The sequence below is a fragment of the Ochotona curzoniae genome, unplaced genomic scaffold (genome assembly GCF_017591425.1).
Source record: "Ochotona curzoniae isolate NIBS_2020 unplaced genomic scaffold, NIBS_Ocur_1.0 scaffold_2587, whole genome shotgun sequence".
Taxonomy (NCBI): domain Eukaryota; kingdom Metazoa; phylum Chordata; class Mammalia; order Lagomorpha; family Ochotonidae; genus Ochotona; species Ochotona curzoniae.
This window is the reverse complement of record NW_024467096.1, coordinates 179,741-204,674: the sequence shown is the minus strand read 5'-3', so window position 1 is coordinate 204,674 and position 24,934 is coordinate 179,741. Positions and strand designations below refer to the sequence as shown.

At 41.8% G+C, this 24,934-nt stretch overlaps 1 protein-coding gene across 1 annotated transcript in view; it reads right to left on the bottom strand.

Moving 5' to 3' along the window:
- Positions 1–7,765: 7,765 nt before the first annotated feature.
- The window catches only part of CFAP91 (cilia and flagella associated protein 91), a 50,949-nt gene continuing 33,780 nt past the window's right edge, over positions 7,766–24,934 (bottom strand). Inside the window, exons 11-17 of the mRNA XM_041002780.1 lie at positions 24,184–24,300; positions 22,371–22,442; positions 21,019–21,165; positions 16,417–16,638; positions 12,548–12,696; positions 11,901–11,992; positions 7,766–7,956 (exon numbers count right to left, since the gene is read on the bottom strand). Of these exons, the coding sequence (XP_040858714.1) occupies positions 7,766–7,956; positions 11,901–11,992; positions 12,548–12,696; positions 16,417–16,638; positions 21,019–21,165; positions 22,371–22,442; positions 24,184–24,300 (990 nt within the window). The remainder of the gene's footprint in view (positions 7,957–11,900; positions 11,993–12,547; positions 12,697–16,416; positions 16,639–21,018; positions 21,166–22,370; positions 22,443–24,183; positions 24,301–24,934) is intronic.

Sequence of the window (24,934 nt, the reverse complement as noted above, 5' to 3'; positions counted from 1 at the left end):
CTCCATTTTGTTTTCCTTTAATGTAAATTTGTATGATCAGATTTGGGCTTGTTTTATTTTGTTTTCCAGCTTGGACATTTCATTAAACTTTGTTTATTGTTTCTATTGTGTTTCTTACTTCTTCAAGATTTCCCACTGCTTGTGAGTTGGGTCATCCAGGGTTATCTACTTTGCCATTTTATCTCGTTGTCCTTTTCTTCCCATTCCACACAATTCTGTCACTAACTGTATTCTCCTTTAATGGTATTTATGTTCTTCTAACTACATTCAGACGAACCTATACATTTTTCCCCCCAGGCAATTCTGAATGTTTCTGCACTGCTTTCATCTCAGCCAGATTTCTTTTTGTCTTCAGCCTACATCTGTCAGTTCATTGGCATTACCTGTTCTTTTTACCTATTACATTTTCCAAAGAGAAAGCTAAAACACCAAGGTGTTTCCAACACTTGTCTTGTTTCTTATAGTAAGATGTTTTCTAAGATTGGGTTTGATTCTGTTTTCAGAGTAGTGTACAATTTCCTTTGTCAATTCTTTACATGGGTTTCCTGTTGCTTTTACTGTTTGATGCTTTTGTTTCTTTATTCTTTTTACTGTGTGTCAATCTTTGAACCAGAAGATTGCCCTTCATATCCAATGTTTCTCAGTACACGAGATGGGTAGTTCCCTTCCAATGATCTGTATGGACCTATAGCTCAACGGTGGGTGGATGCACCATATTACAGACAGGTCAAATTTTATTTTTCCATTACCATGGAGAAGAATGCTTGGGTTTCCAGATATGGGGCCATGGTGACTAGAGCTGTTATGAACATTCCTGTCATGCCCCTTGATGCAGACATACGTACATTTCTGCCTGAGATGTCTAAGAGGTGAAACACTGAATGATATGGTAATGCTGGCTTCCAGCCACAGTCAATAATTTCAATGTCCTATAGACAGCAAAACATGACCACATAAGAACTATTCATCAACATCTATTTTATGTTTGTTTCAACAAGTTAGCATTTCTTCGCAGTTAACATTGCAATAAGACATAAGAAAAGTTTCTCTTGAGATAGAACATCTAGAAAAAAAACCAAAGAGGATACAGCTCATCATTTGATTTTTATTACCGGAAATCATTTTAAGTCATTGTGAGTTTAAGGGAAAAAAATCACTTTTCTCAAGATTCATACATTGGGAAGCCCATGACAGCACACACTGGGAGAAGCACAAACTCCTGGAATTCTTTATAATGAACCATATGGCACCTTTTTAAAAAAATTTTTTTTAATTGAAATTTATTTCATCTGCTATGGGTAAAGCTACTCCTGCTCACTCCGGTTCCCATTTGTACAGTGTATCTTTTTTTAGACCTTCATTTTCAATTCATATGCATTTGTTGGTGAAGTCGGTTTCTTACTGACTGTTAGGTCTTTTCAATATGTATCCATACAGCTAATCAATATTTTTAATCATGGGATTTAATCTGTTCACATTCAAGGTTACTGATAAGTAGAAACCTACATCTGTTCTGTTTTTCTGCTTGCTTTGTATATTGATCTCTTCTTCTCTTGATCACCTTTGTGGGGTGGTGGTTTTCTGCACTGACAATGACAGAAAGGGAGAGACAGAAAGTGAGATCTTCTACCCACAGGTCATGTGAATGTGAGGACAAGTGCATGGGGCCAAATACATGTGATGCAGTTTATTCATTAGTGGCACGGGCTGCCTGCCTGTCAGTGTCCAAGTGCCATGCCAGAAGGCTCAGACGGCACACTTAGCAAGTATGTAAGAGCTCCATAGGTAACCTCTCAGATTCTCCAGGCGTTAACCTGCTCAGAGCCATCTTCTCACCTGCTTCCCCAGGCTGAATGCGGGGTGGGGCCAAATGTCTGCTTCTCAGCCGACCGAACTCCTGAGAAGGGGCTGCTTTCTGGAAAGGGTTGTCCACTTGCTTTCTGGGCGCCTTGGTGGGCTGAGCCACTCGAGGAAGGCTGCCTGGCTGCATCTTGGTGGTGTTGTGGCAGGGGCTGCTCGTCGGCCCCTGGGAGCCACCCAGGGTGCCCTGTTCCTTTCCCCAACTACTTCTCTTGTTGCATACTTGTATAGGTCATGTTATGGCTGCTTCTGATTAATGTTGCATTATGCAATCCGTAAGTCAACAGATTCACATATTTATCCTTCATTTACTTTCAGTCTTCCAACTGAAGAAATTTTCTCCTGACTTAAAAATAGTGTTTAAAACATTTTGTAGTACAAATCTCTAAGTGACAAGATTCACATTTGATATGCTCTCCTGACACATTATTTCTTCCTCTAGTAGTCAAATTTCCTGAATCAATGGTTCATCCATGCCTTCTCTCCCGTTTACTTCTATAAATATTAACTTATCCTAAATATATATTTCTTAGTGGAAAAAGGCAGAAGCACAGGGTGTATTCAGCCACAGGTGTGTTCTGAGTTTATTCCCAGGGGCCTAGCAGGAGGGTGACCAGATGTACCAATAAGTTTGTCCTGCTTCCTGCCTGACAAATATTCTCCAGACCCAACACCAATGGCTGGCCACCAGCCCCACCTTGGCCCTGATTTGCACCAAAAAACCACTCCAGATCCTATCTTACAAACTCTTTCAGGCTTGTCCTCCAATAAACCTGTCCTAGCACTCAAGTCACTCTCCATTTCCAATTCTTTCACTGCCACGTTTTCTCTTTCTCTATATCTCTTCCTTTCTTGCTACTTCAATCCCTTTACCTCTTTGTGTTTCTTTCCAAATAATTTCTTCTCTCCCATATTCTAGTTTAACAGTGTTGTCAACTCAATCTATTCTATTAAAATTGTTCACTGAGTTTATTATTTTGAACACTGCATTTTTAAATTCTGAGATTTTCATTTTCTACAAGTTACTCTATTGTTTTATTGCTTTTGGCTCTCTTAAACATTTCAGTGTTGGCGTTCATCCATGTGAACACAGTACGTCTCAATCACCTTGGACTACCATAACAAAACTATGAAAGACTGAATAGATCAAAAAACAGAAATTAGTTTTCTCACAGTTCTGGAGGCTAGAAATCTAAGATTAAGATGTTAGCATGGTTGTTCCTGATCAAAACACCTCTTCCTGGAGCAGACTAAGCCTCCACCTGTGGTGCCAGTGCTCCATATGGGTACCAGTGAGCGTACCGGGGCTTCCCATTTTCAAAAATCCAGCTCCCTGCTAACATGCTGGGGAAGGCATTGGAGGAGCTTCCAAGACCTTAGACCTCTGCTTCCATATGAAAACCCTGAAGATGCTCCAGGCTCCTGGATTCAGATCGGCCCATCTTTGGCCATTGTGGCCATTTTAGAAGTAAACCAACGGATGGAAAATTCTATATCTTTCTGTCTCTCCTTTTCTCTCCGTAACTTTGCTATTCAATAAAAACACATAAAATTAACCTTTAAAAAAATACATCTCTTCCTATACTGCAGACATACATGTTTTCACTGTATCCTCACACAGTAGGGAGAGATAGAGGAAGAGCAGGAGGAAGACCAAGATCGAAAGAAAGAGAGAAGGTGGGGGGAGAGGGAGAGAGGAGAGAGAAACACCCTGATATCTCTTATAAAGGCACTAGTCCCATCATGAGGTTCCAACCCTCATGATATTACATAAATGTAACTGTTTTTTCAAAGCACCCAGTTCCGAATACCATCTTACTGGGTGTTAGAGTACCAATATAGATACTTTGGGAAGCCACAGTTCAGTGCACAGCATTCTGCTCCAAATCTCCTATAAATCACTCCTCTTGCATGCCAAAGATTTGTTCCCATGTGCAAAAGTCCAAAGTCTCAACTAATTCCAGCATCAGTCCTGAAGTCCTATTAAAATGCCCTCTAAATCACATCACTTAAGGCTCAAGATACAATTTATCCTGAGACAGCATAACTCTCCATTTGTGAACCTGTAAAATCAGACCAGTGTGTGCCTCTAAGATTCAATGGTGGGGTAAGAAGAGGATAGATATTCCCATTCCAAAAGGGAGAAACTGCAAAGAAGAAAGAGGCAGCGGACCTCCAGCTAGTTCCAAACTGAGCGATGATTTTAGAACTTGAAAACAGTCTTCCTTGTCTTGCTTTCGGGGGCCCCTGAGGTTATACTACCACCTCTGAAGCCCTGTTGGGGTGAACATTTATCTCTGCTATCCACCCCCTTATCTCCAAGTGGGGGGTTCTGTTTCCATGGCTCTGTTCGTCTAGGGTCTGCCCTTTTGATTCTGCTGGGCCAGGACCCATCAGCTAGTCCCATTCCTAAGATTCTGTACAGAGGCTGTCTGGCATCTTGGAACTGAGGCAGCAGTGCTGATGAGCTTAGAATTGCCTTACAGGTTATTTGCCCCTCTTGAAGAACAGTGTATGTTCACACCACAAGAATTCCATTAGCTCTTCTTAATTTCACCCTATCTCTAGCCCACTCAATCTGAACTGACAGTTTGATAATATAAACTAGCAAATGGCTATTCAGCTACATCCTTAGAAAACATTTTTCTCATTTCCCCCCTCATGTCAAAACCCTAAACTTCATGTTTCTTTTTTCTTAATAATTCCTTCTTTATTTGTCTCTTGCCTTTCACATTTTGCCATAAACAGGCAGAAGAAGTTCCTTTAATACTTTGCTTAGAAAGCTGCTAAGTTACATATTCAATTTTATTGTTTACAAGTTGTACCTTCCACAAAACACTAAAACACAGTTCAACCAAGTTATTTCTAACTTTATAACAAGGATCACCTTTCTACAAATTTGCAACAATATCTTCCTCACGTATCTCACTGAAATTACTGCTACTAGCCACTTATTTAGTATGCATAACAAACCTTCCTGTCTCTATCCAGTACTCAGTTCCAAAGCCTCTTGCACATGTTTAGTATCTGTTGCTGCAGCACCCCTCTCCCAGTACCAAAAGCTGATTTAATCAATTGGGGATTTCATAACAGGATACCATAGACCAGGTAGGTTAAACTCTACTTTTTCACAGTTCTTGTTTTGCTAAAATGATCATATAGTAAATCTAGATACTTTTAAGTCTATATTCAATCACTTGGTATATCTTTGACTGTATTTTAGAAATTAGATATGAAAAATTGTGACAATAAGCTGACACCCAGAATTATGTTAACTAAATACAAATGTAAACTAAATTTTATTTCTAGTAGGTTTCTCGAAGCAACAGGGATCTAGGGTCTGCTTAAATCAATTTCTTTGTTGAGTGTTTTTATTTACGTGAACAATCAAATTTTTTTTCAGCTGGACTTCATAACTATCACAAACATGATTTTTTTTCTTTTTAAGATTTATTTATTTTTAGTGGAAAGGCAGATCTACAAAGAGAAGAAGAGACAGAGAGAAAGATCTTCCAGCTGCTGGTTCATTCTCCAAGTGGCCACAATGGCCAGAGCTGAGCCTATCCCAAGACTTTGGGCCGTCCTCTACTGCTTTCCTAGAGCACAAGCAGGGAGATGCAAGCGAAGTGGAGCAGCCAGGACATCAACCACACACATATGGCATCCCGGTGAGTGCAAGGTGAAGACTTTAGCCACTAGGCCATTGCACCATATACATGCCTTATGTACTTTTAGTGATATGAATTTTACTGTAAGTGCAAAACTGAGATTTCCTTTTTCACTTCTCCAGCCTGATTTCACAGGTCACTGTAAATGTCACAAAGTAATCATAACCAGAAATAATTGCATTTTTATTTAACTCAAACTATGTAAATTACAAATCTTATTAAATTTGCAGGTTAGAAAAATAGCATCCCAATCCTTAGGCTCACTTTTATCATTATAATAAATTGGTTCTTGGATTTGTATTTCATAGATATTGTAATGTTACATGTAAACATATGCTTTACATGTAGTTAATGATTTCAGGAAATCATTATTAAAGACAAAGGCTTTTCAGCTTCAATTTACAACCACAGCTTGATATTAAAGAATTGTATATCTGTTTTCTCTCTGTTCTTTTTCTTAACTTCACCTTCATCTCATTCTTTCTTCCATGATATCCTCTGATGCCAAAAGGTAGCCCTGCAGAGGATCCTTGGAAATATGTTCTGGACAAACCTCAAGAGAAGAGAAATTACTTGTTTTAGAGTATAGTTAGTAGCAGAATCTGCATGCCCCAAACAGTTACATGCTAAACCAAAATTTCTCTCTCTGCCTTACTGCCTTCCCCCAACCTATAGTGAGCCCAAAGCAGCAAAAGTCACACCTCTTCATGGAAAAGTCTGCAAAGATACAGCCAAAGCTTCACTCTCTTTTCCCTCGGCAGGAAAATTTTACCTTTAATTGACTCATTAGCTTTGTTCTCCTAGCAACCTGATGAGGTGGTTTATGTGAACCATGCTACTAAGTAACTTCACTTAAGCCAAGAATAACCTCTGATCCACAAATCGCATCTGGAAGCAGAGGGTTTAGAAATGATTAATACCTAATAGGAAGCAATAGTGCTGAGCTTCCACGGGTGTACCTTTGACACAGTGTACATTTATCGTGGAGACTGTGGAAGCTAGGTGCAGAATTTATTAGAAGAGATTCTGGCCCCTGGGGGGTGGTTTAAGCTGGGGCAGCACCTGTACCTTGCTATGTGAATCTCTTTTCCTTATACATGAGTTCTGTGACCTGGTGGCTAAAGAAAGTAACTGTGTGTTATGCATGGATATGGCAAGAGCCCCTAGAGAGAAAAGAGATGGTTGACTTTGCCCTGATCAAAGCTTATATTATACTGAGTAGGTTCACATCAAAAGTGGCCTATGTGGGGTGGGTGCTCTGGTGTAGCAGGTTAACTTGAAACTTGCCACAAGTCCCAGCTACCCTTCTTTCTATCCATCTTCCTGCTAATATGAAACCTGGGATGCACCACATTATGGGTAAGTCCTTCAACACTTGCCACCCATGTAGGAAATTTGGATGGAGTTTCTCATTTCTAGCTTTATCTTCCTGGAAAATATTTCTCTCCCTCTCTCCCTCTCTCTCTCCCTCCCATCTCTCCCCTAACTCCTTCTGTCTCCCCCTTTCCCTCTCTCCCCTTGTGTGTGTGTATTTGTGTCACTCTGCCTTTCAAATTAAATAGATATTTCTTCAAACGTGGCCTATGTTAGTCTGAATGTTTTGTTGAGCCTAAGACCAACTCCTCATGGGTATTAGAGAAGGCATCAGGGTTAGAACTGGGCAGGCTCTGCATATCCTGCTGTGCCTGCAACCAGCACCAGCATGGGGACATAACTTGACTATAAGAGCAAACTTCCAGTTGGTTCTAGTCCCTGTTGCTCCATTTCTGACTCAACTGCCTGCTACTGGCCTGGCAAATCAGTAGAAGATGTCCCAAGTCCTTGTACCCCTGCTTCCATGTGGGAGACCCAGAGGCAGCTCCGGATTCCCAGGTTTGAACTGCCAAGCTCTGGCTGCAGCAGCTATTTGGGGTGTGAAACAGTAGATGGAAAATTCTCTCTCTCTTCCTCTCTCTCTGTAATTCTGACTTTCAAGCAAAACAGATCTTTAAAAAAATAATTTGGATTCCTATTTTCAGAATCATAAGAATTCAATTGTGATAATATTAACTGTAGTTCTTGAATACTTTTCAAGAGTAAATGCCACAACCTGGATGAAGTGTGCTAGTTGAAATGCTTGAGTGTTAGAAACAATTTTGGCACAGTATGACTTGTAGAGCATGGCATAAAGCTCAACAGTGCTGCAAGTCCTCCTCCTCTCTCTCGGCTTCCTTCCAGCTAGGAAAATCAAGCTCACCTTAGCTGTTGTGCTCATCTGGGGTTTCTTCCTCAGGTACCACGGCAGTATTCGAGTCCTCATTTTGCTCTTGTTGTGACTCTTGCTCTTGCTCCTGCTGTTGCTCAGTGAGTCTCTGCTGCAGCATGGCGTCTGTGTGCCCGTGGATGATCTGGTGGGCTGCAAGGATGTGTTTCCGCTGGGCATTCCTCACTGCACCAAAGTGACAGAAGCATTGTTAACTCTCAAGGTCTGAAAGAATTCATTCCCAAATGCTTCAAGAGAACAATGATGAAAACAAAAGTTTTTGCAAACCATGTGTATTCTGATTTAGGGCTGATGGGGTTAAATGGAAACAATCTGTGCTGTTGCAAAGCTAAATCAAACGCAAGCTGCTCCTCCGTCTCCAGTCTTTGGCTTCGCTTTGCCATCTTCCTCTTCCCACAAGGCTTGCCTTTATTCTACTCCTCAACAGGCTGCACTCCAGCTGAAGTTCCAGCTCCCCCAAGAATCTTCCTTTGATAATGTTAGCTCACATGTACCATTTGCCACTTGAATATGTACCAACTAGTCCAGTACTGAAGCATTTCAGACAAGTTACACTTTTCTTTTGTTTGTTTTCCACCTTGATTGTAAATCACCGAAAGGTAAAACACTGTGTTTTACATTTCTCTTTCAGATTTTGTTTCTAATGATGAGGGTACCTTTGGTTGACAATGAGTCTGAGCTGACAATTTTAGAAGGCAGCCATCGCTCTAAATTCTAAGAATATTGTCAAGGCTTGGGACTGACAGCATTAAGCATTGGCATCCTTAAAAAGGATGGCAAGGAAGATGGTAAGGTTGATGTCATTGGCACCTAGTACTTGTCTTACTTGGTATCAAGCACTGGCTTAAGCAGCTGGCACATCTGGATTGTTGATTTAATCCCTCCATAATCCCACAAGAGAATATTAATATCCCCACTTTCAGAGAGACAGGTTATTTGTTGTAAGTCATACACCAGTAAAGTGTAGTAAGAAGTACTGTTGATTGCTACTTCACCATCAGTGACTTCATGGACGATACACTAATACATCCCCCTTGTTTAAAAAGGTCTTAGTGTGTGATCCTGGTCATATGGCTTTGGTGACCCAACATGAATATAAAATTAAGAGGCTAATGGTCACAAATCTTGCTCACAGACAAGCCCCCTGGATTCCTCCATTCAGGTCTTCCTCTGAACCCTTTCCTTCAAGAGAAATTGTGGTCGGGCCAGGTTTGGTTGAGATAAAAAACCAGTCCACGCTACAAAATGCCAGGATGAGGTTGACTGTGCCGGATGTGACTGCAGTGCCCATCCAAAACACGTGAGAAACAGGAAGGGAGGGGACAGAGCCAGCGGGGGAATAAGGGGTGGTTCCCCTGCTGGACAGCTACTCCCACTGAAGAGCATGAACTGGGATGGGGGCAGACCAGACTAAGCAGGGCTACAACACCTGTGCGCCTCATGTGGACTAGATCAGGGAAAAGCTAGGATGGGTGGATTGTTCCTATGGGTGCAACCTACAATTAGAATGGGAGAGGGCTGTTTGGGATAGCTTGTAGCATCAGCTGACAGAAACTGGCGCTGGGGGCTAATCCTGTCAAGTTAAACTGCAGAACCACCTGGAAAGTGCACAATCCGGGAGTGAGAGACCTGGGAGGGAAATAGTGGGTTCCCCCTCTTGGGTTACCACTCCCACGGGAGGGCACAAGAACTAGGACGGGGGCTGGGGTAGCCAGACAGAGAAGCACTCAACCACACCCGTGAAGGCTTGACTGTTGAGCTGGTTAGATGGATCCGAGCTTCAATGCCATTTGCCATGTACGAGAGCCGGGGGGGTGTGGGACAGATTGGACTGGTCTGCCACACATATTGGCAAACCAGGGTAGGGGGTGGGCCTGGTGGGGGTTATTGTGGGCTGCTCTCATCAGGATGCAGCTCCCACTGGTTTCGGTGAAGACCGAATATGTGCTGTGCAGAACCAGGCTGGACTGCAACACCCATTGGTTCCAGTAGAAGGCAGGGCTGAAAACAGAACCAACCCAGCAATTGCAACTACCAGCTGACCAGGTGATGGACTGTGCTGGGCCCTGTGCTTGCTGGTGCATACAAGTATCTGGCCTGGGAACACCTCAGACGAAGTTTCTTTGGGGATCTCCCCAATTGAAATGCCAGACTCAGAACCCTAACCATGAAGGGACAGAAGATGGAATAAGTTAATCAACCACCTCAGCTATAGGTTGGCAACAAAATACTGGGCAAATAGAGACACTATGATGGACAATGTCAATTAACAGATTTTTCAACAACCTCATCGTGTTTGGAGAGGCAAGATTGCAGCAATTTCAAAACTGGTGACCTACTGAAACCACTTCAACGAGTATCTCGGAGCATGCTCCACATGCGGGACTTGGGGTGGGTGGGAAACCGGGTGGGGCTTCTCCCTCAATATCCCCCTCTACCTCAGATATATGAAGGAAACAATATGGAAATAATAGTCTTACCCACTTTCCTGTAGCCCTTGACCCTTTTTGCCCAAATTAACTATATAAAGATTGACAAAATAAAAACAATTATTATTAAAAAAAAAGAGAGAGAAATTGTGTGAGATGATACCAACTTGGTAAGATGGAAAATGGACATGTCCCAAGCCCAGCAACTGTACCGCTGAAAATTTACTCTGAGAAGCCCAGCCAAGATATATGTAAAATACAATGATCTCGTCACTGCTAGTAGCACAAAAAACTCTGGAAGCTAAGTGCTACTTAGTAAGTCTACAATAACTGTAATGTGACAATGAGATATTGCTTTGTTTTCTCTGGATACACTCACACTCTTCTGCCTTGCATAGCTGATTAGGTGACCTGACATATCACACACTGTCCTGATGAGGCCTGTGCAGAATTTCCCTGAATAATCCTGAAAGCTTCTGTGCTGTTACCTGTCTTCTCCTGGTTATATGGCTTCCTCTGGGATCAGGCCTAGCGCCAACAGTCTGAGAGCTCCAGCAAAACTTTTTGCTTTTTAATTCTTTTCTTTCTTTCCTCTATTGACTAAAAGCATTAACCTTTAAAACCATGCCACCTCTGTGGTAGAATTTGTCTAGTAGCTATGGCACCGTATCATAAATCAGAGTAACTGGTTCTACTTGTGATGCCAGTGGTGATAGCTCAAAGAGTTGGCTACCTGCCACTCATGTGGGAGACCTGGATTGAGCTCTCAGATTTCAACTCTAGCCCTGGTCCAGTCCCAGTCCAGCCCTAGCCATTCATCGTAGGCAGCTACAATGGGGAGAGAACTAGCAGGTGGAAGCTCTCTGTCTCTCAAATAAATGCATTTAAATTACAATTTTGACCAAAAGTGAATCAGGATATTTAGACTTAGAAGTGGTCCCAGCAGGAAGAAGAAATCCGTGGCCTGAGCAGAGGAGCAGAGCAGATGTAGACCCTTCAGGCATCCCTGCTTCACTAGTGCCCTGCCAACAAAACTACCTTCGTTTGAATTGCAAAACACACCTCTTCTGAGAACCTGGGAATTTCCTTTCATACGAGATTGTATTTGGCAACCTGTTAAGTTTATTGGAAGCACATCCCATTGATTCCAGGGAGATGATGTTGTGGAGTCTGACTACAGGAAAAGAACATGACATGGTCTGGAATATGAAAACTCACTGGTTCTCCTTCAGTAATTTCCTCACACCTCTGTTCAGTTTTAAATCTGTGGGAAAGTGAAAATAATTCCCATATTTAAAAGACTTTTTCTTAATTTTTTTTATTGGAAAGGCAGAGCTACAAAGAGAAGGAGATACCAACAGAGAGATCTTCCATCTCTGGCTCACCCCTCAAATGGCCACAATGGCTGGAGCTGAGCCATTCTGAAGCCAGAAACCAGGATCCAGGATATTTTCTGAGTCTCTCAGATGTACACAGGGGCCCAAGAACTCGAGTCATCCTTGCTGCTTTCCCAGGCCATAAGCAGGCAGTTGAGTTGTAAGTGGAGCACCTGGGATACAAAATGGGCCCATGTGGGATGCTGGTGCTATAGGCAGAGGATTAGCTGGCTACACCAAGACATTGACCCTAATAATTTCTATCTTTTAAAGATCCTAAAGTGAAGCATTTACAATGGCTTACCTTTTTCTTTAATAAAGTATTTCTGTACCTCTGGAATCAGAAAACTGTAAACCAGCTCAGCAACAATTTCCTCTGACTGAAGATGAGTTCGACTTAAGGGGAAAAAAAAAAAAGACACTATTTCAACTTTGTTTCTTGGCAGGATCTACTGATGTATACTGGTGTATACTTGGCTCTTTTTAGCATGTTTAGGCAACTCCACTGCTCAAATCCTGCCATCATCAACTCCTTCCTGGCAAGCTTGCTTAATTTCATGGAAAATTTGGATTTGACCCTATCCTTGTTTCCGTCACCTCCCATCCTACCACCCACTAGGAAGAGGATGTTAGAAACAGTCATTTTTGCGTGGAAGCCCAAAGCTTTGAGTGAAGTCCGAGAGAGGATGCTCACACGTATTCACAGTGCTTTCATGCCCCTGGGTATTCCACAAGTCAACAATATAAAAATAACCTGGACTGCAACAGACAACTGAAAATTCAATCCCCCAGTTTCCTTCTTTAAAGAGATATAAGCATGGTAGATTCTAAAGAGTTATGTTAATAAAACAATGGTGACGTTGATTGTGAAGTGATAAGCAGCCCACCAGCCCAAATGCAGCTAACAATAGATGGGCTGTTCAGTCTGTGGTCTATTCCCGTGGTACATACCGGTGTTCCATTTCATAAGCAATGTCATTGATTTCCTCAACCATCTTTTCAATTTCTGCCCTGGCATGTTCTTCTGCAGTGCTTTCTTCAGTATTCAGTATTATCTCTTCCAAATAGGAGGATACAGTACTTTGATGAACTTTAATAACCTACATAAAGTAAAAACACCCTTTCTTACTAAGAACAGCAATACCATTGTAAACAGACAATAAAAGTAGGCAAGTATTGTCTGATTTCTTTAAGGCTCATGTATTTTATCAATCAGGTCAATAATTCCTTTCCTTTACCATCAAATCAGTCTGTTCTTCCACCTAGCTACTCATTTTTGGAATTCATTCAGTCCAATTTAGAATTAAGGATCTTGCTTGAGAGTTGGCAGCAAAGCACTCTAGGACAACTACAGCCTTCCTACAGCCTTACTACAGTGTACATGTCCCTTATGTGGGTCTTGGCTTTGTTCAAACCAGTTGTGACCAGGGTCAAATGATATAACTGGAACAGAGTCTAGAGTGTCTTTGCCAATGTCCTTTTTCTCTTTCCTATAAAATAATAGCACCCTGGTATTTAGTTAGGCAAATAAGTGCCTAGAAGAAAGGCTACATCTCTTATCATCCAAAGCAGCTCTGACCAGGTTCTGACCAAGGGGCTATATATAGGCTTGCTACCAGGAAAGATTCTTAAAGGAAAAGGTTTGGCTTCTTTGTTTCTCATTTCATTTCTCAATGTATGGGGACATAGTTCTAGATGACCACTGATCATCTTAAATGAACACAATGGCCATGCCTTAGTGTCAGAAAAGCAAAAAGTTAGATGGTTCCTGGGTCTCTGAAGAATTGACCAGGCAATCATATTAGCCCCAATGTGCTGCTCTTTAAGCTTTCTTGAAACTGTGAACTGTGAGACAGTTTGAGAAGTGTAGTAAAGGTACAGTGTAATGAAGTCAGGTGAAGCCAGTGCTCATGTAGCGCCTGCTAGTACCACAGAGAGGACCACAGCTTTGTCCTAACCACAATCTCTTTTCACATTCAGGACAAGCACTTCCTTTACTTTATAATTCTGTTCCCTAAGTACACAGTCATAAGCAGTACAGTTTTATGTGTCCTGCTTTATGGATAAATACACCAAAAGTATTTTAAGTATCTGTACAATGTATTTAGCTACAGATATATTTTGTTTTGTTGATAGATTATAAATTTCTTGGGTATAGAACACATTGATTCATTGATGGATGGATGGATTATAACAGAGTAGCTAGATTTATTGAACACACGGTTAGGGAACAGTGGAATAGTCTAACATCTATCTAACATTTATTTTCTGTCTGAGTATTTCTTTGTATCTAAGACATGCCTAAGACTCACCGCCAATTAATAGTAGCATATAGGATATAATTCTGAATATATAATTGGTATGAGTACTATGTAAACCTGTAGAAGAAAAAGCAGCCTTGAAATCCTATGCCTTCCCCATGCGCAAATATCAGAGGCCAATTTAATGCAATATCAACTAAATAACCAATGAGCCAAAATATATTTTCTAAATATCTGCTATGTATTAGTAACCATGTGCTGGTGTTATGGAAGACAAAGAGGGAACAGATGATAGGCTCACTCTCACAGAGTCCAGTCTTACTAAGGAAGCAAACTGTACCCACATGTGACAATTAGGCAGCCCAGGCATATAACAGCAGAGAGGTAGGGAGTGTAATGTGGTCCACTCAGACGAACATACGTACTTGTGGGTTTATACATATCTGTATGAATAAGCGCTTTTGTACATAGTTGTGATTGCATGTGCAGTAGTGAATAGGGAAATCTAGACATCCCTATGTATGTCTTTGTGTGCTCCTCCATAGCTTTGGCATTCTGTGCACACTAGATACTATGGGTGGACATTTCCTTGTGAGTGTGCTTGCAATATGTGCATGTATATTTAAACAGGAGTGTGACTGTGTTTCTATGTGTTAGTTATATGCTTCTTCTCTCTTTTGGTATATTTCTATGTAAGCATACTCATCTTCATGTTGATCCAAGGGACTTCTCTGAAGGTAGAATAAGGAAGCAGGCAGGAAAATAGCAATGCTGCTTTAATTAGAGAGATTGGCGATTAAAATGACAGCCAGTATTTAAATGCAGGGACTCAAAAAGTTGAAGGTATTCTTGATGTAAGTGGTCCTTACAAGGAGTTGGAAGGCATCACCTCACTTGTTTCTTGCCCTTCCTCGACACAGCAGCCACTTTTCTGACCTCACTCCCTGTTCAGAAGACAGCCTCCTAAGAAGCTGCACACCAGCTTGCTCCTGTCTCTGTGTCAGCGCAGTGGTGTCTCCAGTCCATTTCTTCTGATTCCCGCCCCTCGTTACTTAGCTTAGTTGTTCCCAACTGGTTTTTCCTTCATGGTATTAGATGGTCTGTCAGTAATTTCAGTAACTCTTTTGAAGTAAAATGTACTAAGATGGTAAAAAACTGGAACACAACAGTCACACTGATACCCACTAGGCAATCTGCAAACTGAAGTTAGAAATCTAGACTGCACAACTTATAGTCCCAAACTTCTAAAATTTATAGCCCTGATCTACTTCAGCTGTGCCCAGGGAGGACAATCTGGTTTCATTCAAAAAGCTGTTTTAGATTAAAAACACACACACCAAACACTGTAAATGAATTAACCTAATTCCACAGGAATCTACTAACATATCAAACCTTCAGATCAGACATGAACTCCAGATTTACACAGCATGAGAGGCATTTTGGCTTTTTTTTTCTTTTCTTTTTAAGGTGTAGAGCTCAAGAACACCCACACATCGATGCAGATAGCTTTCGTGGAGAGGAACCTTTGTGCGTTCCAGGCTGGCTCTTCCTTCCCTGCCATTTCTGGCCCAGGGGAAGAGGTTACCCAAGTTACCATTAACACATTACAAGTAACATGGGCTGTGTGTGCAAACCCCAGGCAGCCAGCCTCTCTTGAAACAGCCAGATGGTGCAGCACTCCAGAACACCGACTAGACAGAACAATTATCAGGCTTTCCAAGGGGTCCCTGTGAAACATCCGTCCTCTGACTACAGGAAAAGGGAAGCTTTGGGTGTGAGGTCTCCCCCCAGTTCCAGTAGCAGCCCTCTGTATTCTCTAGGAGGGATCATTGCCTCAAGGAACCCCCCTGAATTTGCAACTTGGTCAATTTGGCATTTCATATCTGTTGTACCTTAGTCTGAATTTTAATGTACCAACAGTTCTCCAATGCCTTTCTGCAGCCAAACCTCTCTTTCAATTTGTATCTTGTATATCCATCTACAAAAGGGAGGCTTCCTCTTAGCTGTCCCCAAATAGGTATACCCACTAGGTATACACTGAATATATGCACTGAATTCCTGATTCTGCCCTTGCCCCTACACTGTTCCCTTCTGAGCTTTCCACCACAGAAAGCAGTGCCTTCATCTGCCAGTTGTTCACACCTGAAAGTGGAAATCAAATTGGGTTCTGTCTGTTGCACTGGCCTTTAGCACTTGAGCAGCCTCCTTGAAGGTATTCTTGTTTCTGCTCTGTCCTCCCTCAACCTGTTCTCCCTGCAGCAAGAAGAGGAATCTATTTAAAATGCATCACTGGGTGCCTTTGGTTTCCCGATTGGAACTCATTACATTTTTTTTTTCTACATTCTTGTGTTACTTATCTCTGGGAGAAAAGGGACTTTGTCTCTTTGTTTTCTTCCAAGGTATTCCACCGTGCCTTTGCACAGTATTCAGCTCATGGTAACAACCCAACTGCTGCACAAAAGCCAAACCAAAAAATCAATACCATTCTATGTCATGCAATTCTTTGGGTTTGATGCATTCCTTTGGGATAGTTTCTAACTACAGACAGACTCTACTTGCCTCCTTAAAGATCTTGTCCTCCTCACGCAGGCGCCTTTGCTCCGCCTGGCGCCGGCCGCTCTCCTCTGCCTCTCGCATCCTCCGTTGGCGCTCGGCGAGCATGGCAAAGGCGTGGATCCTCCTCTCCTCCTGCAGTCTCACCAGCTCTTTGGACAGGAAGTCAAACATGTCTGCCAGCGCCTTTCCTTCCAGGCCGGCCAAATGGTTTTCTAGTAGTGATACCTAGAAAAAATAATGTTAACTTTCAGGATACAACTTTCTCTAGGGGTGGTGGCTGTTAGGGGGGGGGATATTATATTATCCAGAACTCCTGCTAATCAGTTCATTTCAGAATGCACCTTGTTTGATCAGTAATATTATCTCCTCACCCTAAGGGCTCTCCCTAGGAAAGCTTACTACAAACTTTGATATAAAAAAAACAAAAACAAAAACAAACAAACAACAGATCACTCTCAGTCCCTGATGGGTCACACTGCAAATCAGAAGAGGCTTCAGAAGAGCATTTCTGTGAGCAAGCACGCAGAAGTTTGTTTTCTTTCAGCTTTACCAAATAAAGTATGTCTTCCCAGACATGGAATAAAATGCCAAGATTTTTATTCAAGTTAATATTGTGGGACTAATAAAATAGAATCTCGTGGAAGTTCATTCATAATACTTAAATAATTTTTTTTAATGTCTCACCTTTTCACACAAGTTTGGGGATCTTTATGACCTTGAATGATGTGAAAGTAGAAAACCTTCATATTTCTGAGTCTTTCAATAACTTCAAGGCCAATAACAATCACCTCTGAAACAGCACAGGGGAAAAATCTAAACATCTGAGGGAAAACGAGGAGCCTCTGGAACTCTTGGCCACAAGGAAGCCACAGTACCTCTTGGTGGAACCCTGTATCCTGGCCCTGACACGTGTTTAAAGTTCAGAGAAGATGTATGTCTTGGCTGCAACTCAAGTTGTACAGCTCACAGCTCCCTACTTTCTTACAGTTCCAAATGCACACTGATCTGGAGTTTTCTTTCAGTTTCTGTCTTCGTTCTTTTCTGTTAGGATTGTTTGGGGACTTTTGGTAGTCTAAACTCCTGAGCCTTTTCTTTGTTGTGCATGAGAAAATCCAAAGCTGCTTATCGACTCTTGCCCTAGCATGAGTTTTCCGTGTTTGTTTTGTCAATTTTGTGTGATGTAAATACTCTCTTCAGTAAGTACTTGTAATAGGGTGCAACATATTTGATAAAGATGTTTTAACATTGGGAAGGTATTTTAAAAATATTGTGATGAAACCGAGTTTCTTCCTTTTTCTTTTCATACTTTAAAAAAGCCACGGTCATTGACACAAAAGAAATGCACCTGTCCCTGAGCAAAGCCTTCAAGGACAGAGGTCAAAGTAAACCGCAAAAGATCATTCCATCGTTATTGTAAGTATTTAATATATACACCAATATCTGTATAAATGTGATCTTGTATTGTCTGGCAATGTAATCACTGAGCAAATATTTGAAAATTTCTCAGAATAAATAATGTTGTGAACATTTCTTTTAGGGAGATTTATGTTCCTTTCACTTTGGTCAAATTGCATGTTTTCAGAATGGATGTGAAAAAGCATTAAAATTTTAGTTTTGTTCACAAAATGAAAATAATCACTGACTTATCCCTTTTTACACAACACAAAATGCTAAAAAATTTTTGCTTTTTTGTTTTTGTTTTTGTAAGGTGATCTATCCTGTGTAACGTTCTCCTGCTCCCTCTTACATCCTCACATATAAGGCAAAGGGCTCTTCCTCCAGTGTCAGGCTGCTTCAACCTGGACTGTCCTGCCCTTCTGGTCTGCGTCTGAAGCGAAGGAATGCTCGTAGGCCAGTGCAAGAGTCAGTCAAGTGTAGCTGTCAGCCCTGACACCCACATGCTCATATTTACCTGTCTCCCAGCCCACGCTTGACTTTTCTACTCACCAAGTTCAAATAAGGAGAGATGGAAAGAAACAGTGAAATGATAAAAACCTATTTCCTTACATTTTGCTCCTTCCATCTGCTCTTCCCATTCATAAACGTTTAGCTCAGGACCCAAAATGAATTGTCCCTGCGTTTCCAGGGACTGGATGTGCCTCCTCTTAGAAAGCAAATGCAGCCTTTTGATTCCTTAGGTGCCTCCTGCTTATGCCTCACCTCCTCCCTCGGTAATGAACTTGGGTATACTCAGGTAGTAAAATCTAACTGGAAATCAGGTAAAAAATGCTGCAGTCATATAGCACATTACATATTGGAAACTATTTTCTGGGTCACTTTCCACAAAAACAGGAGCAGGAAGTAAAAGGGGCTTGGCATGGCTGGAGGTTTCTGCACAACGCCCCCTTTCTCAGAGCACTGGCTCAGGGTACCAGGACACCCTGGTACTGCTGAAGCAAGCAGAATGAGCCTTTAGCTAAATGCCTGTTCTCTCATTAACTTCTCTTTTAAAGTTTAGCTGACATGATTGCCGCAATGTAGGTAGAGGCATAAATAGGTGAAAAAAACCTGGGCTGGCTGGGCCTCACCTGCCAGTCATCATCAGACTCATCCAAGGCTCCTGGCTTTTTTTTTTTTTAAATCGGAGTCTCAATAACTGGTGTTTTTGGGGCCCTCTCCCCATCTCTGAAGATCCCTAGTCTTTAGGATTTCCACACTCAGGGACTTCATTGCCCACAGTCAGCTCCTTTCCTGGTCCTTCTGGCACTCTCACAACCTGTGGCATGCTTCCTCCCTCCCCCATCAGCAGTTTTGTCAACTTCAGTAACTGTCACATAAAAATAAAGCTGGGATCATTGCCAAGCTATCTACCATTGGTGCTTAGTTCATTGTAAAACTAAATTCTGAAAATTGATTCTTTTTCAGATTGATTTATGGCCAAGTGGAAAGGAGATTTAAAATACATTCCCACTATTAAAAATTTTTAAATGTGTATATATAAACAAATACTGGAAGAGAATAGGTAAGTATTTATAGTTTTTGGTTTAGAGCTTCAATTCTCAACTATGTCAGGTGGCAGAGAGCTGGGAGGTCATGATGAAAGTCATTACATATGAGAAGCTAACATTTAATACACAGTCTAGGTGGTATATGCTGTATGCATATAGCACTCAAACTCAGAAACAGCACTGAGATTTATTAGTTTTTTTTTTATTTTAGTTGAAAAACAAAGCCATACAGAGACACAGACAAACAGAAAAACAAAACAAAACAAAACTTCTCCGTATTAGCTTACTCCCCAAATGCCTGTAACAGCCTGGAGTGGGTCACCAAAGTCAGGAATCTGGAACTTCATCAGGGTCTTCCACATGGGTGGCAGAAGCAAAAGTGCTTAAGCCATCATCTGCTGCCTCCCAGGATACACATGAGAAGGAAACTGGATCAGAAGTAGAGGAGGCAGGACTCAAACCAAGCCCTCCCAAAGGGGATCTGGGTGTCCAAATTGACAATTTAACCACTGTTCCAAACACCTCCCCACTGGTTTGTTTGTTTGTTATTTAAGAATATTTGTTTATCTGAAAGGTAGAGTTACAGACAGATCTCACATCTACTGATTCACTCCTCAAAAGGCCACAATGACCAGGCTGGCCAGGCCCAAACAGGAGCTTTTTCTGGGTCTCCCTCATGGGTGGCAGGGTCCCAGGGGCTTGGGCCATTTTTGGCTGTTTTCCCAGGCACATGAACAGGGAACTAACTAGGAAGCAGAGGAGCTGGGACATGAAGCAGTGTCCATATCGGATATTGGAGTTATAGGCAGTAGCCTCACCCACTGTGCCACAGTGCTGACCTCATGCCCTGATACTTTAAGACAACTCTAGTTTCTCATTCTTTTTGGCATTGCTTTTATCATATACTTGCTTTGCTAAGTGAAATAGAATTACCAAAAGCATTTTCTGTTCTTCTTGTTAACACAAATAAGAAAATAACAGCATATGCAATTCCATGAAGGTATGATCCCATTCAGCTTTAAGAATGCTCAAAGATTAGGGGTCAGTGCTGTGGCATAATGGATAAAGCCACTATGGCATACCAGTTTGAGTCCCAGCTGCTCCACTTCCAATCCAACTTCCTGCCAATGGCATGGAAAAGTAGCAGAGGATGGCCCAAGTCTTCGGGTCCCTGCATCCACATGGACGACCAAGAAGAAACTCTGGGTCCCATCTTCATATAGGGCCAGTTCTAGTCACAGCGGGTGAAGTGACCCAGCAGGTGGGCTAATGTCCACTGCTTGCCATACTAGCATTCCATATAAGCACCTGTTTGAATCCCAGCTGATCTACTTTTGTTCGAAAGTAACAGAGAATATCACAAATGCTTGAGCCCCTATACCAATATGAGCGACCTAGATGGAGTTCCAAACTCATGGCTTCAACCTGACTCAGGCATGGGTGTTGCAGCCATTTGGGGAGTGAACTAGCAGACTTTTTTTTTTCTCTTTGCCTATCCCTCTCTCTAAGTAACTCCACATTTCAAATTAAATTAATTTTTCATTGTGTAGGATGTTCATTGCCTCATCCATTCATCTATTGTTACTGTGGCATTGCTCATGCAGTCACAGAAATCAAGGTGGGGAAGGTAACAGGTGACAAAAGAGAAAAGCAGGACCTTGTTCTCATGCAAGTTCCTCTGTCGCTGTAAGGCCAGGGACACCTGCTTCTCAGCTTTTTTCACCAGCTTCTGATCTTCTTGCAGTGCGTGACTGGTCCGCAACTCCTGGATCAACTCCAGTCGCTTCTCTTTCCCTTCAAACATCTGTATCAGAGCAAATCAAAGACAGACTTGCAAGTTACCAACTCTCTGTGCCAAGCACTGGGAGTTGCAAGTGAGTTCTGTCCTGCTTGGTGGGATGCCACAGTGCTAAACTTCCACCCTCTGGTCAGCACCTTCTGTGGGTCAGGTGGAGAAGAGACTTCATATTCAGTGTGCTGTTGACTCAGTATCTGGACAAGCTGATCAAAACCAACATTCCAACTATAGAGTCATATGGAGAAGCTAGAACTCTGCCCCCCCACCAATTCCTTCCCTAAGAAACTTGGGATGGCATTTTCATAGCCATGTTTTCTTTTTCAGTAAATGGATCCTTGGTTTGTAATAGACAATGTGAAGTCAGAAGGTAATTATGGAAAGGAGAGTGAACAATAGTGATGAACACAAGTTGCTCACCCAGGTCCATGGACACAGTCATTGTACCTGGGTCTCTTAACAACAATAACTGCCTGGGTAAAATAGAAAAAAAGAAAGAAAGGAGTTAAGTGGGGTTTAATATCTGTCCATTTTTTGAAGTGAAGGCTGGCTGCACTGGCTACACAGTCTGATCAAGGCTTGCCAGTCAGGAAGATGAATTGGATTTGCTAACAGCTAACTAATTCTCTCTTGGGTTTATATCACTGTGAAATGAGATCACAGATAGAAGAGAGAAGGAGAGAAAAAGAGAGAGGAGAGAGAGAGAGAGAGAGAGAGAGAGAGAGAGAGAGAGAGAAATACATCCAAGAGCACAGAAGTAGCAAACAGTAAGGGTTCAAAACTATAGTTGCTATTTAGCTATTTCATTTACAATGCATGTAGTAGTCTATGACTGTGAGAAACTAGAAAATCCATCTGGTTTATGATGCTTTAATAGTTAAAATCAAGGTGAAGAATGGTGTGGATATAGCAGTTGAAAGGAAGAAATGAGTTTCACACCACCTCTGTTACAACTGTGGCAAGTAGCAGGTAAGCCCTTTCTCTCTCTCTCTCTCTCTCTCTCTCTCTCTCTCTCTCTCTCTCTCTGACACAGTGGACAATATATGGCACTAGAAGGGAATGGGCAGGTAGTTCAAGAGTCCAGCTGGCTAGGACTGCAGGATGCCAAGCAGGGTGCCAAGAAGGAAGGCTGCCAAGGAGAAAAGCTCAGGTACATTGGGAAAAAAAGTTATTCTGAGAAGAGAGGTATAGGGCCAGAGCCTGGATCTACACACCATGTTCTGAACAACTCGACCCCGGATCAACTTCTGAAGGTAGATCACAGCCATTTCTATCTCTTCTTCTTCCTAAAAGGACAAAGGGAGAACCAAGTAGTCTAAGAACAGTGGCAGTCCAAGCTGGGTATGTCTTTGAAGACTGATATCAAGCAAAAGAGCTGTGCTAAATGCCACAAGAATCTACAGAGACCTGAAAATGGTCCCTTCTTTCATTGAACACATTATAAGCTTAGTGTTACTTACTATATTGTGAAAATCCATTACTATGTCTTGTTGTAAACAGTCTATTAACAAAGGCTATTAAAAGCAAAAATGATAGGACCTCCATGCTCTGCCTACAGAGGATGTCATTTTCATTTTTTATACTCTTCTAAAACTAACCCAAAATCACATTTGATCACAAATATGTAAAGAATTTAGCTAATCTATGTAATAGTGACATGATTTTCCTAAGAATTTAGCTAAAATGGTGAATTTAGAATATAATGGACAAGATCAGCCACCTACCAAAATCATCTTAAATAACTCCATGTCAAAAATAACAAGAGCAAGATCTGGAAATCTAATTATAATTTGCCTCCAATGATAAAAGAAAATAATAGTTTAGTCAATGGTACTAACCTACACGAATGAAACATGTTAACCAAAGGTTCCAGTATACTCCAGAACAGCACAGATCTTGGCCAATCAGTGGGTACATTCCACTCCCTACACAGGAGCTGTGGGCTGTCAATGAGTTCTCCTCTCATCTTCCAATCCTTAGTCCACTCCACTCCGATGAAGCACACACCAACCTCCTAAATACAGTCTGGCTCCTAATTTGGATTGATCTGTACTGGGAGGCCATGTGCTGACCATCCAAGAGGAAGTTGCTAAGTCACCGGTAGCTATACTGCTTTCCTTAAAAAAACAGTTAGCATTGTGGCCTCGCTAGTAGTTTCTTGTGAGTTTGTTGTATCTGACTTAACTTGGTCCTTTAAATCCTAAATAACTCTGGTTCCTTGCCCAAATTGAGCGTGGTGAGAAATTACCCTGGTCGGAGTAACCCCTTTGAACCATTCCTGCCACAGCAGCCAGCTAGTCTTGATGGCGTGCCATTTCCCTTTGGCTTCAGCAATCAGCCACCTTGCCATGTAGGAGGCCAGAAAGGGTAACTAATTATTATTCAATCCATTTTTTTCTGTTTGACAGACATAAGAATAACTTTCCGAAGCCTATCTTTTATGGAAAGATGTTTCCTCTGTGATTTATTCTTTTTAAAAAAAAGTTGGGGGCCCGGCGCGGTGGCGCAAGTGGTTAAAGGTCCTCGCCTTGCACGCCCGGGATCCCATATGGGCGCCGGTTCTAATCCCGGCACCCCCGCTTCCCTTCCAGCTCCCTGCCTGTGGCCTGGGAAAGCAGCAGAGGACAGCCCAAAGCTTTGGGAACCTGCACCCGCGTGGGAGACCCGGAAGAGGCTCCTGGCTTCGGACCGGCATAGTATCGGCCCGTTGCGCTCACTTGGGGAGTGAATCATCGGACGGAAGATCTTCCTCTCTGTCTCTCCTCTCTGTATATCCGCCTTTCCAATGAAAAAATAATAAAAATAAATCTTTAAAAAAAAAAAAAGTTGGGTGTTTATTTCATTTCATTTTCCTTGCTTGTATATGCACTCAATGATTTGATACACAAGAATAAAGAAAATATTTAAGTTAGAGCTTGGGAAACTAATACTGCTCCATTACATTTGTTTTCAACCCAAACCATCCTAACAAATTAATAGACTGCAATAGTGAACTTAGCATTTTGCATTTAAACATTTCAAACTTACATTGGAACTCATCTCCAAGGTTGGAGTTGGAAGCCGAGTTTGAGGTACTGATTTTCTGTGAAGGAAGCGCAGAGGTTTCGTATCTTCAAGAACTTTTTTCTTCTTATCCAACAGTGCCTGAAATAATGACAACTAGTAGGGATCAACACAATAGCCTAGCGGCTAAAGTACTCGCCTTGAATGCAGGATCCTATATGGGCACTGGTTCTAATCCAGGCTGCCCTGCTCCCCATCCAGCTCCCTGCCTGTGGCCTAGGAAAGCAGTCAAGGATGGCCCAAAGTCTTTGGACCTTGCACCTGCATGGGAGACCCGGAAGAAGCTCTGGGCTTCTGACTTCAGATTGGCTTGGCTCCAGCCATTGAGGCCAGGTGAGGAGTGAAATCAATGGACAGAAGATCTTCCTCTCTGTCTCTCCTCTTCTCTGTGTTTATCTGCCTTTCCAATAAAAATAAATAAATATTTAAAGATAGTCCATTAAAATAATAATAATAGTAATAATAATAATAACAACTAGTCTCATCCCTAGATAGAGTCTACAGATCTGACTGTCGATAAGAAATAGTATTCTCTGTGTCTGTGTCAGGTCAGTTTGAGAAAATTCAAACTGGGGTACATGTTTCTCCCAAGCAATGCTATGACATTTCTAAGGATAGGCTAACCACTTTATTAATGTGAACGATATTTTAGTTGTATCTATTTTAATTAAAGCTTCTGGAGGAAGATTTAATATCCTTTTGGTTTTAAAAAGTT